The following is a 17,686-nucleotide window of genomic DNA, read 5'->3' as shown; positions in this document are numbered from 1 at the left end:
GGTAGTATAATTGGACATACTATAGGATGGTATTACTTGGTACACTATGGTAGTATAATTGGGCACACTATAAGATGATATTACTTGGTACACTATGGTAGTATAATTGGGCATACTATAGGATGATATTACTTGGAATACTATGGTAGTATAATTGAGCACACTATAAGATGATATTACTTGGTACACTATGGTAGTATAATTGGGCATACTATAGGACGATATTACTTGGTACACTATGGTAGTATAATTGAGCACACTATAAGATGATATTACTTGGTACACTATGGTAGTATAATTGGGCACACTATAGGACGATATTACATGGTACACTATGGTAGTATAATTGGGTACACTATAGGATGATATTACTTTGTGCACTGTGGTAGTATAATTGGGCATACTATAGGATGATATTACTTGGAATACTATGGTAGTATAATTGAGCACACTATAAGATGATATTACTTGGTACACTATGGTAGTATAATTGAGCACACTCTAAGATGATATTACTTGGTACACTATGGTAGTATAATTGGGCACACTATAAGATGATATTACTTGGTACACTATGGTAGTATAATTGGGCATACTATAGGATGATATTACTTTGTGCACTGTGGTAGTATAATTGGGCATACTATAGGATGATATTACTTGGAATACTATGGTAGTATAATTGAGCACACTATAAGATGATATTACTTGGTACACTATGGTAGTATAATTGGGCATACTATAGGACGATATTACTTGGTACACTATGGTAGTATAATTGGGAACACTATAAGATGATATTACTTGGTACACTATGGTATTATAATTGGGCATACTATAGGACGATATTACTTGGTACACTATGGTAGTATAATTGAACACACTATAGGATGATATTACTTGGTACACTATGGTAGTATAATTGGGCACACTATAGGATGATATTACTTGGTATACTATGGTAGTATAATTGGGTACACTATAGGATGATATTACTTTGTGCACTGTGGTAGTATAATTGGGCACACTATAGGATGATATTTCTTGGTATACTATGGTAGTATAATTGGGCACACTCTAGGACGATATTACTTGGTACACTATGGTAGTATAATTAGGCACACTATAAGATGATATTACTTGGTACACTATGGTAGTATAATTGGGCATACTATAGGACGATATTACATGGTACACTATGGTAGTATAATTGGGTACACTATAGGATGATATTACTTTGTGCACTGTGGTAGTATAATTGGGCACACTATAGGATGATGTTACTTGGTATACTATGGTAGTATAATTGGGTACACTATAGGAGGATATTACTTTGTACACTGTGGTAGTATAGTTGGGCACACTATAGGATGATATTACTTGGAATACTATGGTAGTATAATTGAGCACACTATAAGATGATATTACTTGGTACACTATGATAGTATAATTGGGCATACTATAGGACGATATTACTTTGTATACTATGGTAGTATAATTGGGTACACTATAGGATGATATTACTTTGTGCACTGTGGTAGTATAATTGGGCATACTATAGGATGATATTAATTGGAATACTATGGTAGTATAATTGAGCACACTATAGGATGATATTACTTGGTACACTATGGTAGTATAATTGGGCATACTATAGGATTATATTACTTGGTATAATATGGTAGTATAATTGGGCACACTATAAGATGATATTACTTGGTACACTATGGTAGTATAATTGGGTACACTATAGGATGATATTACTTTGTGCACTGTGGTAGTATAATTGGGCACACTATAGGATGATATTACTTGGTACACTATGGTAGTATAATTGGGCATACTATAGTATGCTATTACTTGGTATACTATGGTAGTATAATTGACACACTATATGATGATATTACTTGGTACACTATGGTAGTATAATTGGGTACACTATAGGATGATATTACTTTGTGCACTGTGGTAGTATAATTGGGCACACTATAGGATGATATTACTTGGTACACTATGATAGTATAATTGGGCATACTATGGGACGATATTACTTGGTACACTATGGTAGTATAATTGGGCACACTATAGGATGATATTACTTGGTACACTATGGTAGTATAATTGGGCACACTATAGGATGATATTACTTGGTACACTATGGTAGTATAATTGGGCACACTATAGGATGATATTACATGGTACACTATGGTAGTATAATTGGGTACACTATAGGATGATATTACTTTGTGCACTGTGGTAGTATAATTGGGCACACTATAGGATGATATTACTTGGTACACTATGGTAGTATAATTGGGTACACTATAAGATGATATTACTTGGTACACTATGGTAGTATAGTTGGGCATACTATTGGACGATATTACTTGGTACACTATGGTAGTATAATTGGGCACACTATAAGATGATATGACTTGGTACACTATGGTAGTATAATTGAACACACTATAGGATGATATTACATGGTACACTATGGTAGTATAATTGGGCATACTATAGGACAATATTACATGGTACACTATGGTAGTATAATTGGGTACACTATAGGATGATATTACTTTGTGCACTGTGGTAGTATAATTGGGCACACTGTAGGATGATATTTCTTGGTATACTATGGTAGTATAATTGGGCACACTATAAGATGATATTACTTGGTACACTATGGTAGTATAATTGGGCATACTATAGGACGATATTACATGGTGCACTATGGTAGTATAATTGGGTACACTATAGGATGATATTACTTTGTGCACTGTGGTAGTATAATTGGGCACAGTATAGGATGATGTTACTTGGTATACTATGGTAGTATAATTGGGTACACTATAGGAGGATATTACTTTGTACACTGTGGTAGTATAGTTGGGCACACTATAGGATGATATTACTTGGAATACTATGGTAGTATAATTGAGCACACTTTAAGATGATATTACATGGTACACTATGATAGTATAATTGGGCATACTATAGGACGATATTACTTTGTATACTATGGTAGTATAATTGGGTACACTATAGGATGATATTACTTTGTGCACTGTGGTAGTATAATTGGGCATACTATAGGATGGTATTACTTGGAATACTATGGTAGTATAATTGAGCACACTTTAAGATGATATTACTTGGTACACTATGGTAGTATAATTGGGTACACTATAGGATGATATTACTTTGTGCACTGTGGTAGTATAATTGGGTACACTATAGGATGATATTACTTTGCACTGTGGTAGTATAATTGGGCACACTATAGGATGATATTACTTGGTACACTATGGTAGTATAATTGGGCATACTATAGGATGCTATTACTTGGTATACTATGGTAGTATAATTGACACACTATATGATGATATTACTTGGTACACTATGGTAGTATAATTGGGCATACTATAGGACGATATTACATGGTACACTATGGTAGTATAATTGGGTACACTATAGGATGATATTACTTTGTGCACTGTGGTAGTATAATTGGGCACACTATACGATGATATTACTTGGTACATTATGATAGTATAATTGGGCATACTATGGGACGATATTACTTGGTACACTATGGTAGTATAATTGGGCACACTATAAGATGATATTACTTGGAATACTATGGTAGTATAATTGGGCACACTATAGGATGATATTACTTGGTACACTATGGTAGTATAATTGGGCACACTATAGGATGATATTACATGGTACACTATGGTAGTATAATTGGGTACACTATAGGATGATATTACTTTGTGCACTGTGGTAGTATAATTGGGCACACTATAGGATGATATTACTTGGTACACTATGGTAGTATAATTGGGTACACTATAAGATGATATTACTTGGTACACTATGGTAGTATAGTTGGGCATACTATTGGACGATATTACTTGGTACTCTATGGTAGTATAATTGAGCACACTATAAGATGATATTACATGGTACACTATGGTAGTATAATTGGGTACACTATAGGATGACATTACTTTGTGCATTGTGGTAGTATAATTGGGCACACTATAGGATGATATTACTTGGTACACTATGGTAGTATAATTGGGTACACTATAGGATGATATTACTTTGTGCACTGTGGTAGTATAACTGGGCATACTATAGGATGATATTACTTGGTACACTATGGTAGTATAGTTGGGCATACTATTGGACGATATTACTTGGTACACTATGGTAGTATAATTGGGCACACTATAAGATGATATGACTTGGTACACTATGGTAGTATAATTGAACACACTATAGGATGATATTACATGGTACACTATGGTAGTATAATTGGGCATACTATAGGACAATATTACATGGTACACTATGGTAGTATAATTGGGTACACTATAGGATGATATTACTTTGTGCACTGTGGTAGTATAATTGGGCACACTGTAGGATGATATTTCTTGGTATACTATGGTAGTATAATTGGGCACACTATAAGATGATATTACTTGGTACACTATGGTAGTATAATTGGGCATACTATAGGACGATATTACATGGTACACTATGGTAGTATAATTGGGTACACTATAGGATGATATTACTTTGTGCACTGTGGTAGTATAATTGGGCACAGTATAGGATGATGTTACTTGGTATACTATGGTAGTATAATTGGGTACACTATAGGAGGATATTACTTTGTACACTGTGGTAGTATAGTTGGGCACACTATAGGATGATATTACTTGGAATACTATGGTAGTATAATTGAGCAAACTATAAGATGATATTACTTGGTACACTATGATAGTATAATTGGGCATACTATAGGACGATATTACTTTGTATACTATGGTAGTATAATTGGGTACACTATAGGATGATATTACTTTGTGCACTGTGGTAGTATAATTGGGCATACTATAGGATGGTATTACTTGGAATACTATGGTAGTATAATTGAGCACACTTTAAGATGATATTACTTGGTACACTATGGTAGTATAATTGGGTACACTATAGGATGATATTACTTTGTGCACTGTGGTAGTATAATTGGGTACACTATAGGATGATATTACTTTGCACTGTGGTAGTATAATTGGGCACACTATAGGATGATATTACTTGGTACACTATGGTAGTATAATTGGGCATACTATAGGATGCTATTACTTGGTATACTATGGTAGTATAATTGACACACTATATGATGATATTACTTGGTACACTATGGTAGTATAATTGGGCATACTATAGGACGATATTACATGGTACACTATGGTAGTATAATTGGGTACACTATAGGATGATATTACTTTGTGCACTGTGGTAGTATAATTGGGCACACTATACGATGATATTACTTGGTACATTATGATAGTATAATTGGGCATACTATGGGACGATATTACTTGGTACACTATGGTAGTATAATTGGGCACACTATAAGATGATATTACTTGGAATACTATGGTAGTATAAATGGGCACACTATAGGATGATATTACTTGGTACACTATGGTAGTATAATTGGGCACACTATAGGATGATATTACATGGTACACTATGGTAGTATAATTGGGTACACTATAAGATGATATTACTTGGTACACTATGGTAGTATAGTTGGGCATACTATTGGACGATATTACTTGGTACTCTATGGTAGTATAATTGAGCACACTATAAGATGATATTACATGGTACACTATGGTAGTATAATTGGGTACACTATAGGATGACATTACTTTGTGCACTGTGGTAGTATAATTGGGCACACTATAGGATGATATTACTTGGTACACTATAGTAGTATAATTGGGCATACTATAGGATGATATTACTTGGTATACTATGGTAGTATAATTGGGTACACTATAGGATGATATTACTTTGTGCACTGTGGTAGTATAACTGGGCATACTATAGGATGATATTACTTGGTACACTATGGTAGTATAATTGGGCATACTATAGGACGATATTACTTGGTACACTATGGTAGTATAATTGGGCACACTATAAGATGATATTACTTGGTACACTATGGTAGTATAATTGGGCATACTATAGGATGATATTACATGGTACACTATGGTAGTATAATTGGGTACACTATAGGATGATATTACTTTGTGCACTGTGGTAGTATAATTGGGCACACTATAGGATGATATTACTTGGTACACTATGGTAGTATAATTGGGCATACTATAGGATGCTATTACTTGGTATACTATGGTAGTATAATTGACACACTTTATGATGATATTACTTGGTACACTATGGTAGTATAATTGGGCATACTATAGGATGATATTTCTTGGTATACTATGGTAGTATAATTGGGCATACTCTAGGACGATATTACTTGGTACACTATGGTAGTATAATTGGGCACACTATAAGATGATATTACTTGGTACACTATGGTAGTATAATTGGGCATACTATAGGACGATATTACATGGTACACTATGGTAGTATAATTGGGTACACTATAGGATGATATTACTTTGTGCACTGTGGTAGTATAATTGGGCACACTATAGGATGATGTTACTTGGTATACTATGGTAGTATAATTGGGTACACTATAGGAGGATATTACTTTGTGCACTGTGGTAGTATAATTGGGCACACTATAGGATGATGTTACATGGTACACTATGGTAGTATAATTGGGTACACTATAGGATGATATTACTTTGTGCACTGTGGTAGTATAATTGGGCATACTATAGGATGATATTACTTGGAATACTATGGTAGTATAATTGAGCACACTATAAGATGATATTACTTGGTACACTATGGTAGTATAATTGGGCCACTATAGGATGATATTACATGGTACACTATAATTGGGTACACTATAAGATGATATTACTTGGTACACTATGATAGTATAATTGGGCATACTATAGGACGATATTACTTTGTATACTATGGTAGTATAATTGGGTACACTATAGGATGATATTACTTTGTGCACTGTGGTAGTATAATTGGGCATACTATAGGATGGTATTACTTGGAATACTATGGTAGTATAATTGAGCACACTGTAAGATGATATTACTTGGTACACTATGGTAGTATAATTGGGCATACTATAAGATGATATTACTTGGTACACTATGGTAGTATAATTGGGTTCACTATAGAATGATATTACGTGGTACACTATGGTAGTATAATTGGGCACACTATAAGTTGTTATTATTTGGGCACTTTATGATGATACAGCTGGCACTCACAGTTCTTTTCTTGGTGCTTCTACAAATTCTAATTAGTCCTAGCTTACATTATTATCCTTTATCTCATAAAATGTAACAAAACAAAATGTCTGTATTTTCTTTTAGAAATCGTCCGACTTCTAAAGATAAAACGTGACAGTCAGTTAAAGAAAGGAAAGAAGTAAGTGGACGCCATGTTACTTATGTGTGTAGGGTATGTGCACACGGTGCGGTTCTGCTGCGGATCCACAGCGTTTCTGCAGCTGCGGGTCGGCAGCAGATTTAGGTGCGTTGTACAGTACCATTGTTTTCAATGGCAAACCGGAAAACACTGTGCACATGCTGCGGATTTTCCCGTGCGGTTTTCCTGCGGTTTACAATCCGGAGCATGTCAATTCTTTAGTGCAGAAACACTGCAGTTTCACACCTCATCCATTATGAGGTGTAAAACCGCAGGGCAAAACCGCAGATAAACCCCAGGACTTTAGTCCTGCGGATTTATCTGCGGTTTTTACTACAAAATCCGCAGAGCCAAAAAAACTCTGTGTGCACATAGTTAGTGTGCTCATCAATACCTTCAGGGCTGCCACTAGGAATTTCGGGGCCCCATATTGGCAACTCTGCCCAGGCTCCACCCCGGCCCCGCCTCCACCCCTCAAACTGTCCACAGTCCCACCGCACTCTCTTGGAAAAACTCCACTTCCCACCAATCACACATTAACAGTTGCCATCACCAGATCACACAAATAGCCAGCAGCTTTTGTTTTGGCCAAAAGATTTTTTAAGCTGCCACCACGACACAGTAGACTCTTTTGGCCAAACTCTACTGTAACCTATTAAATATTTGTTAAAATATGCAATAGAATTTAGGTATATTTTTATTTATTTTTCAATTTTTTAAATGACCAATAATATCACATACAAGGGACAAATACCACCGCACCATGACCAGACACCATATTACCACCACATGGTGACCAATAATATCACATACAAGGAACAAATACCACCACACCATGTCCAGACCACATATTACCACCACAGTGACCGAATAATATCACATACAAGGAACAAATACCGCCACACCATGACCAGACCACATATTACCACCACATAGCGACCAAATAATACCACATACAAGGAACAAATACCACCACACCATGTCCAGACCACATATTACCACCACAGTGACTGAATAATATCACATACAAGGAACAAATACCACCACACCATGACAAGACCACATATTACCACCACAAAGTGACCAAATTTCAGGGGGGCGCACTGCGCATGCGTCCACCATTTTCTTCCCGGAAAAAGACGCCGGTGGCAGGGGGACCCCATTTCACTCTCCTCTAATGTGCAATCACCTCAGAAGAGAGAGCAATGAAATGGGAAACCTGACTTTTTTGCGGTCGCCGTTATTCCGTGAATAATGGTGATCGCAACACCAGGTGTTAGGCTGGCGGAACGCACCAAATAATAAAAATGACAATGAGGTGCGTTCACAGCCTGGGGTCCACCGTGCAGCGGTGTAGAACTGCTGCTTGGTAATGGCGGAGGTTATATGGCAGGCAATAAATGAACACACGCGGGTTAGCATCACCCGGTGAGTACAGACGCGAGTTTTGTTACTTCACAGAACCGCGGTGCCACACAAAGTAAATGCCGAAGCCTGTTAAGCTCACAGGACTTGGCCAGATGAGCGCTAGAGTACGGACACAGGACTCTATCCCAAGGACACGGGATTAGAGTCCTTCTAGTCCACTAGCACTCGGCGCCGCTGCAGTGGTGCCAGCACAGGATAATAATCCCAGATAAGCGTGCAGGTGTGCACAGAGCCTCTCAGGCAGATGCCTCTAATCGCCCAGGGTTGGGTGCTGCACCGGCGGTAGCTGCCACTTGCCGCGGTAAGATAGTGCCCTGCAGTGGGGGGACACCATCGGACGCTAGTGTGTGACCCTATCACAGTGATCAAAATAAAGAAAAACAGAAAATCAAACCCCCTTTTATAACCCCTAAGGCTAATTTCACATTAGGGTTTTTTAGCGCTGCACTTCGTGCACAATAGAAACGCTTGCAAAAAACACATCATGCGTTTTGCATGCGTTTGCGTTTTTTAGGCGCATGAGTTTTAACCAGTTTCTAGCCATGTTAACTCTTAAAACGCCTGCGTTGCCATAGACTGTAATGCATTATTTTGACGCATTGCCGTGCACAAGTGTGCGCATACGTTTTTTGGACAGCGTTGGACGGACCCAAAAATGCAACAGGTTGCGTCGGGCGCGCCTAGGCGCACACCACAAAAAACGCATGCACATGAAAACGCATACGAACTCGTGCAAATGCTAGACCATGCGCCTGCCATGTTAAACATAGGGGCGCATGTGCATGGACGCGCACGATGCACTTTGCTAAAAAACGCAAATGTGAGACCAGTCCTAGTTAGGAAAAAATAATAAAATAAAAAAAAGTATTTATTTCCATCTTTCCATTAGGGTTAGAGTTGGGCTAAAGTTAGTTAGGCATAGGCTAAAATTAGGGTTAGGGTTGGGGCTAAAGTTAGGGTTGGGGCAAAAGTTAGGGTTGGGATAAAGTTAGGGTTGGGCTAGGGTTATGGTTGAGATTACGGTTAGGGTTGAGATTAGGCTTAGGGGTGTGTTAGGGTTAGGTGTTGTGAATTCTCTTTCTGGGCTCCCTCTGGTGGTTACTGAAGGTAGTGAAGCTGGTCAGATTGACAGAGGTGTTGCGAGTTCTCTTTCTGGGCTCCCTCTCGTGGTTACTGGAGGTAGTGGAGCTGGTCAGATTGACAGAGGCTTGCCACCTGATAATGATGACGACGATTGGAGATCTGGGGTTTTTGACTGTAGTATTTAAGACAGCTGACTTCCTTCAATCCCTGCTCGTGATTTTCTTCCTGTGCCTTCTGAGGTCTGATGTCTCCTGCTCTGTTCCTGCATGGTTCAGCTAAGTGGTTCATTTGTTAATCTTTTGCACTTGATCTGGTTTTGTCTATCTCTGCTTTGTGCGGGTCAGCTTGCTCCTGCTGGGGCTGTGCTAGATCACCGCCCATATGTTACTGCTTGTGTCAGTTTGTTCTGTCCCCTGTTATTTTGGTCTCTTTTTGCTTTGCTTTCAGTATATACCAGAGTGCTGATATAGTAGGGTCGAAGTCGTGTGACTTCAGTGTTTTTTTGTGCATCAGACGTGTTGGATTTTTCAGGGTTTTTAACGTGATTGCAGACAGTGTTTTTCCTTTCCTGTCCTGTCTAGTCAGTGTGGGCCCCATCCTTTGCTCAGTCTATTTTTCTGCCTGCGTTTGTGTTTTCATCTTGTCTCACCGACAATATATGTTTGGGGCTATCTATTCCTTTGGGGTCTGCTCCGGGGCAGTTTAGATTTCACCTTTCTTGCTTTAGGCTGAGTTAGCTCTCCGGCTGTGCCGAGGCGTCTAGGGCATCGTAGGCACACTCCACGGCTACTGCTAGTTGTGTGGATAGGATCAGGAGTCTGCAATCCGCTTAGTTACCAACCTCTCTGGTTTCTGGTGGCTTAGCCTGGTCCTGCTATCCTCCTCGGTGATCCATTCATAACAGTTAGGTTTGTGGTTAGGGTTATGGTTAGGGTTGGGATTTAGGGTTAGGGGTGTGATGCATTTAAGGTTTGAGTTAGAATGGGGGGTTCCACTGTTTAGGTACATCAGGTGGTCTCCAAATGTGACATTCCAACCAATTTTGTGTTCAAAAAGTCAAACAGTGCTCCCTCCCTTCTGAGCCCTGCCATACGCACAAACAGTGGCTTTCCCCCACATACGGGGTATTGGCGTACTCAGGAAAATTGCATGACAAATTTTGTGGTCCATTTTCTGCTGATACCCTTGTGAAAATAAGAAAAATTGGTTCCAAAGTAATTTTTTTGTGAAAAAAGTAAAATGTTCATTTTTTCCTTACACATTGCTTTAGTTCTTGTGAAGCACCTGAAGGGTTAATAAACGTCTTGAATGTGGTTTTGCGCACCTTGATGGGTGCAGTTTTTAGAATGATGTCACTTTTGGGTATTTTCTGTCATATTGACCCCCAAACTCACTTCAAATGCGAGATGGTCCCTAAAAAAATGGTTTTGTAAATTTTGTTGGAAAAATTAGAAATCGCTGGTCAAATTTTAACCCTTATAACGCCCTAATAAAAAAAAAATATGTTTCCAAAATTGTGCTGATGTAAAGTTGACATGTGGGAAATGTTATTTATTAACTATTTTGTGTGACACCACTCTCTGATTTAAGGGTCCAAAAATTAAAAGTTTGAAAATTGAAAATTTTTCCCAATTTTTGCCAAATTTTCATTTTTTTCATAAATAAACACAAGTTATATCGACGAAATCTTACCACTAACATGAAATACAATATGTCACGAAAAAACAGTCTCAGAATCAGTGGGATCCGTTAAAGCGTTCCAGAGCTATAACTACATAAATTGACAGTGGTCAGAATTGTAAAAATTAGCTTGGTCATTAAGTGCTAAATTGGCTCTGTCACCAAGGGGTTAAGGAGATTTCTAATTTGTTCTGCAAAGTTGAACGTAAATTCTAAATACTTATATCGCAATCTTCCACTTCTCTTAAGTGCACTCACAGGGTCCCGAGAAGCTGAGATATGAGGGGATGTTTGTTGGGATCCTGATATTTGCCTGTGACACGGAGGTAGCATTGTGATCAAAGGGGACTTCCCTGACACAAAATATCAGACCTACAGGATAATACATAATCAAAACAAAATAGCAAACCTTACAGGAAGCACATTACCAGTAATATCACTATCTGGGAGGTTCATTATACCAGGCATGGACATGGACCACCTCCTGCAGAGAAAAGACTGAGTACATATCAGCACTGAAGGACTTGAGGGGGGTTACAAAAACTATACACCATAGTCTAAACAAGGGCTACAATATGTACATGTAGTGTCATAAGGACTGAACTACTACTCACGGTACTTGCATGAAAGATCCACTCCCCAGTAGAGAAAAATAGGCCTGAAGTGGGTGGGCACGTCATCTCACTGTATGCTTTACATTGGCGCAGAATACAAGAGCAAGCCGAGGAGAGCAAAAAGAGGATTGATGATCTCACCACCAAAATTAAAGAAGAGAAACAAAAGCAGAGAAAACAAAGGTGAGGGAATAAAATGCTGGATTCAGGTGATGAATCACCATAGTTTTAGGATTCACCTTTAGGCTAAGTTCACACAGGCGTATTTTCGGTCTGTGTGCAGTCTTTATGCGCTATAGACTGCACATAGACCCAATGTTATATTACTTTCCACATGGACCTCAGGTCTGCATGTAAAAAAATCACAGAATGCACTTGTCTGCCGAAATTCAAGGACCAAACTGTGGATAAGCACAAGGAACTGCACACGGATGTGACCAGTCCACAAAGTTCAGCGCCCTTCTGAACTTAGCCTTATAATGATTTTTTTTTTCTATACTGACATAGGATTGAATTTCAGGAGCAAATGGAAGATCTGATGAAACAGCACAAGGTGCTGGCAAAGTTTTATGTAAGTATATGAGGGCGCCAAGGGAATCATGTGGTTAAAACTATGGTGTCCACACGCTAATGGTATATTACAGGTTCGATCATTTCCGAATGAAGCCCTCTATATATATATATATATATATATATATATATATATATATATATATATATATATATATAGTCATATGTAAAAGTTTGGGCACCCCTATTAATGTTAACCTTTTTTCTTTATAACAATTTTGGTTTTTGCAACAGGTATTTCAGTTTCATATATCTAATAACTGATGGACTCCGTTATATTTCTGGATTCAAATGAGGTTTATTGTACTAACAGAAAATGTGCAATCTGCATTTAAACAAAATTTGACCGGTGCAAAAGTATGGGCACCCTTATCATTTTCTTGATTTGAACACTCCTAACTACTTTTTACTGACTTCCTGAAGCACTAAATTGGTTTTGTAACCTCATTGAGCTTTGAACTTCATAGCCAGGTGTATCAAATCATGAGAAAAGGTATTTAAAGTGGCCACTTGCAAGTAGTTCTCCTATTTGATTCTCCTATGAAGAGTGGCATCATGGGCTCCTCAAAACAACTCTCAAATGATCTGAAAACCAAGATTATTCAACATAGCTTTTCAGGGGAAGGATACAAAAAGGTGTCTCAGAGATTTAACCTGTCAGTTTCCACTGTGAGGAACATAGTAAGGAAATGGAAGAACACAGGTACAGTTCTTGTTAAGCCCAGAAGTGGCAGGCCAAGAAAAATATCAGAAAGGCAGAGAAGAAGAATGGTGAGAACAGTCAAGGACAATCCACAGACCACCTCCAAAGACCTGCAGCATCATCTTGCTGCAGATGGTGTCACTGTGCATCAGTCAACAATACAGCGCACTTTGCACAAGGAGAAGCTGTGTGGGAGAGTGATGCGAAAGAAGCCGTTTCTGCAAGCACGCCACAAATAGAGTCGCCTGAGGTATGCAAAAGCACATTTGGACAAGCCAGTTACATTTTGGAAGAAGGTCCTGTGAACTGATGAAACAAAGATTGAGTTGTTTGGTCATACAAAAGGCGTTATGCATGCGCTGTATTGTTGACCGATGCACAGTGACACCATCTGCAGCAAGATGATGCTGCAGGTCTTTGGAGGTGGTCTGTGGATTGTCCTTGACTGTTCTCACCATTCTTCTTCTCTGCCTTTCTGATATTTTTCTTGGCCTGCCACTTCTGGGCTTAACAAGAACTGTACCTGTGTTCTTGCATTTCCTTACTATGTTCCTCACAGTGGAAACTGACAGGTTAAATCTCTGAGACAACTTTTTGTATCCTTCCCCTGAAAAGCTATGTTGAATAATCTTTGTTTTCAGATCATTTGAGAGTTGTTTTGAGGAGCCCATGATGCCACTCTTCATAGGAGAATCAACTAGGAGAACTACTTGCAAGTGGCCACCTTAAATACCTTTTCTCATGATTTGATACACCTGGCTATGAAGTTCAAAGCTCAATGAGGTTACAAAACCAATTTAGTGCTTCAGGAAGTCAGTAAAAAGTAGTTAGGAGTGTTCAAATCAAGAAAATGATAAGGGTGCCCATACTTTTGCACCGGTCAAATTTTGTTTAAATGCAGATTGCACATTTTCTGTTAGTGCAATAAACCTCATTTGAATCAAGAAATATAACTGAGTCCATCAGTTATTAGATATATGAAACTGAAATACCTGTTGCAAAAACCAAAATTGTTATAAAGAAAAAAGGTTAACATTAATAGGGGTGCCCAAACTTTTACATATGACTGTGTGTGTGTGTGTATGTATATATATATATATATATATATATATATATATATATGTATATATATATATATATACATATATACATTTGTATAGTGAAATAGTGTAGCGCTATATAGTAGTGATAGCCATGATAAGTCATTGTGTCTCCACATATTGGTATTGCGGATCTAGGAGCCTGATCAGAGAGGGATTCGGTTCTAAACATTGTCTCGTCCTACAGTCAGCAGTGACATAAACCACCTTGTGAATCCACGACCTGCCCATTCATTGAATTATATGTGCTGTTTGTAGGATGCAAAAAGACTTGGAGTAGAGACCGATGAAATGAAAATTCGGAAAAAGGAGCTTCTACTAGAAGGTAAGGGATTGCTGACTTACCAGGGAAAAATGAAGCCCATCAACAGGCTCAACATCTCAACAGGCCTCAGTTCTGTACTGCTGGATATACACTCACTGGCCACTTTATTAGGTACACCATGCTAGTAAGGGGTTGGACCCCCTTTTGCCTTCAGAACTGCCTCAATTCTTCGTGGCAGAGATTCAACAAGGTGCTGGAAGCATTCCTCAGAGATTTTGGACCATATTGACATGATGGCATCACACAGTTGGCGCAGATTTGTCGGCTGCACATCCCTGATGCGAATCTCCCGTTCCACCACATCCCAAAGATGCTCTATTGGATTGAGATCTGGTGACTGAGGAGGCCATTTGAGTACAGTAAACTCATTGTCATGTTCAAGAAACCAATCTGAGATGATTCGAGCTTTATGACATGGCGCATTATCCTGCTGAAAGTAGCCATCAGATGTTGGGTACATTGTGGTCATAAAGGGATGGACATGGTCAGCAACAATACTCAGGTAGGCTGTGGCGTTGCAACGATGCTCAATTGGTACCAAGGGGCCCAAAGAGTGCCCAGAAAAAATTCCCCACACCATGACACCACCACCACCAGCCTGAACCGTTGATACAAGGCAGGATGGATCCATGCTTTCATGTTGTTTACGCCAAATTCTGACCCTACCATCCGAATGTCGCAGCAGAAATCGAGACTCATCAGACCAGGCAACGTTTTTCCAATCTTCTACTGTCCAATTTCGATGAGCTTGTGCAAATTGTAGCCTCAGTTTCCTGTTCTTAGCTGAGAGGAGTGGTACCCAGTGTGGTCTTCTGCTGCTGTAGCCCATCTGCCTCAAAGTTCGACGCACTGTGCGTTCAGAGATGCTCTTCTGCCTACCTTGGTTGTAACGGGTGGCAATTTGAGTCACTGTTGCCTTTCTATCAGCTCGAACCAGTCTGCCCATTCTCCTCTGACCTCTGGCATCAACATGGCATTTCCGGCCACAGAACTGCCGCTCACTGGATTTTTTTTCTTTTTCGGACCATTCTCTGTAAACCCTAGAGATGGTTGTGCGTGAAAATCCCAGTAGATCAGCAGTTTCTGAAATTCTCAGACCAGCCCTTCTGGCACCAACAATCATGCCACGTTCAAAGGCACTCAAATCACCTTTCTTCCCCATACTGATGCTCGGTTTGAACTGCAGGAGATTGTCTTGACCATGTCTACATGCCTAAATGCACTGAGTTGCCGCCATGTGATTGGCTGATTAGAAATTAAGTCTTAACACACAGTTGGACAGGTGTACCTAATAAAGTGGCCAGTGAGTGTATAAGCTATCATTTGTTATCATAGAAAAACAGAAATTAGCCAAGCTCAAGAAACTCGAAGAAACCGAGGCCCAACTGAGACAGGAAGGTGTCCTGACTACAGAAAATCTCTTCCTGCGCAGCGAGCAAGCGACGTGGGCAATGTAAGACACATAGAGCACCCTCAGGGAACTTGTTGCGCTAAATGTCTCTATACAGTAAATAAGTATGTATTAGGGTTAGAGACAATCTGGGAGACTCAAATCTAATGTTTTCCATATGAATTTATGGAAGAGATAGAGGCCGTAGTAGTGTCACTGCACATAGTGGTTTCCTAGAACTCTGGGAGCCTAAAAGAATGGCGTAACTTAACGAGCTTGTAATATCCAGCACTGACTCTTCATGCCTCTCTTATGGCCTTACAGAAAGCTATTTGAAGAGGAAAACAACCGTGCCAAGGTCATGATAGAAGAGGAAACTGGGCGACAGACAGAAGTACTGAGCAAATATAACAGGTCAGTATGAAACTCATAGAATGAGGCGGTAACACATTTTTTTCAAGGACAAATTTGCAAAAACAAATCTGTCTGATATCTTCGTTGTCTCTTTTGAACTGTTATGTCATATTTGCATATAATCTGCATGATGAAAAGTTGTTGAATATAGTACATCTATATTGCTACTCGACAGTCACTTTGTGTAAATGGTTTTCAATTATTTTTATTGGGACTTTGTGTAAATGGACTTTAAATCTGTCACTAGGAGATTTTCACCAGACGACTTGTTAACCTGCTGCCAGGTAGTCTAACCATGCCCCCACTGCTGATTGGCAGCTTTCTGCCTATGCATAGAGTACAGAGAAATCTGCCAATCAGTGGTGTGGGCGGGGATATGCAGAGCTCCGCATTAGAGAACTGCCAGATCTATTTTTAATCAAAACTGCAGCAAGCAGTTCAGTAAGGTAAGTGATACATCGATTGAATCAGGGTCGCTACCCTTACATCATGCTGCTCTTAGATGGTGTGAGAAATACCTGGTGACAGATTCCCTTTAATGCCAAATACATCTTCTGTTATGCTGTCTTTTTCTCCAGTCACATCCAGAGATGCATTCACAAGTTACGGTAAGCTGCTTGCAGACAGTCCACCTGATGTATTCAGTATATATGAGAAAAAAATGAAGCTTCTCTGTGCTTGTCTTAATGTTGTCCTGTCTGTTTTGGGGAGACAGGCTGAAATCATGGCTGGAAGATGCAGAGCGGAAGCTGCCTAAACTGTCACAGGCCCTGGCGGAGAAGCCCCAACCGGAGCTTAGCAAGGGGGCCCCCCAACCCACCAGTATCCTGTTTTCATTCACCAGATAGGATACAGAGAACAACACACAGGTCTCCTCTTCTTCCTAGGGGTTATTTCTGCTTTGCATAGTGATTATTCTGTAGTCTGTCCAAAGTTTTCTTAAATAAAGAGTTCTCCATTATAATC

General features: G+C 39.1%; 1 protein-coding gene across 1 annotated transcript in view; it reads left to right on the top strand.

Annotated features, from left to right (window-relative positions):
- LOC141046683 (synaptonemal complex central element protein 1-like) overlaps positions 1-17,681 on the top strand; it is a 72,269-nt gene extending 54,588 nt beyond the window's left edge. The window contains exons 5-11 of the mRNA XM_073541268.1: positions 7,359-7,413; positions 12,312-12,401; positions 12,726-12,789; positions 14,850-14,916; positions 16,252-16,369; positions 16,631-16,720; positions 17,436-17,681. Of these exons, the coding sequence (XP_073397369.1) occupies positions 7,359-7,413; positions 12,312-12,401; positions 12,726-12,789; positions 14,850-14,916; positions 16,252-16,369; positions 16,631-16,720; positions 17,436-17,568 (617 nt within the window). The 3' untranslated portion in view covers positions 17,569-17,681. The remainder of the gene's footprint in view (positions 1-7,358; positions 7,414-12,311; positions 12,402-12,725; positions 12,790-14,849; positions 14,917-16,251; positions 16,370-16,630; positions 16,721-17,435) is intronic.
- The last annotated feature ends 5 nt before the right edge of the window (positions 17,682-17,686 follow it).

This window comes from Dendrobates tinctorius, unplaced genomic scaffold (genome assembly GCF_039654945.1).
Source record: "Dendrobates tinctorius isolate UK_male_01 unplaced genomic scaffold, ASM3965494v1 ptg000120l, whole genome shotgun sequence".
Classification (NCBI taxonomy): Eukaryota; Metazoa; Chordata; class Amphibia; order Anura; family Dendrobatidae; genus Dendrobates; species Dendrobates tinctorius.
The sequence above is the reverse complement of the archived record's forward strand: the minus strand, read 5'-3'. Positions and strand labels throughout refer to the sequence as shown.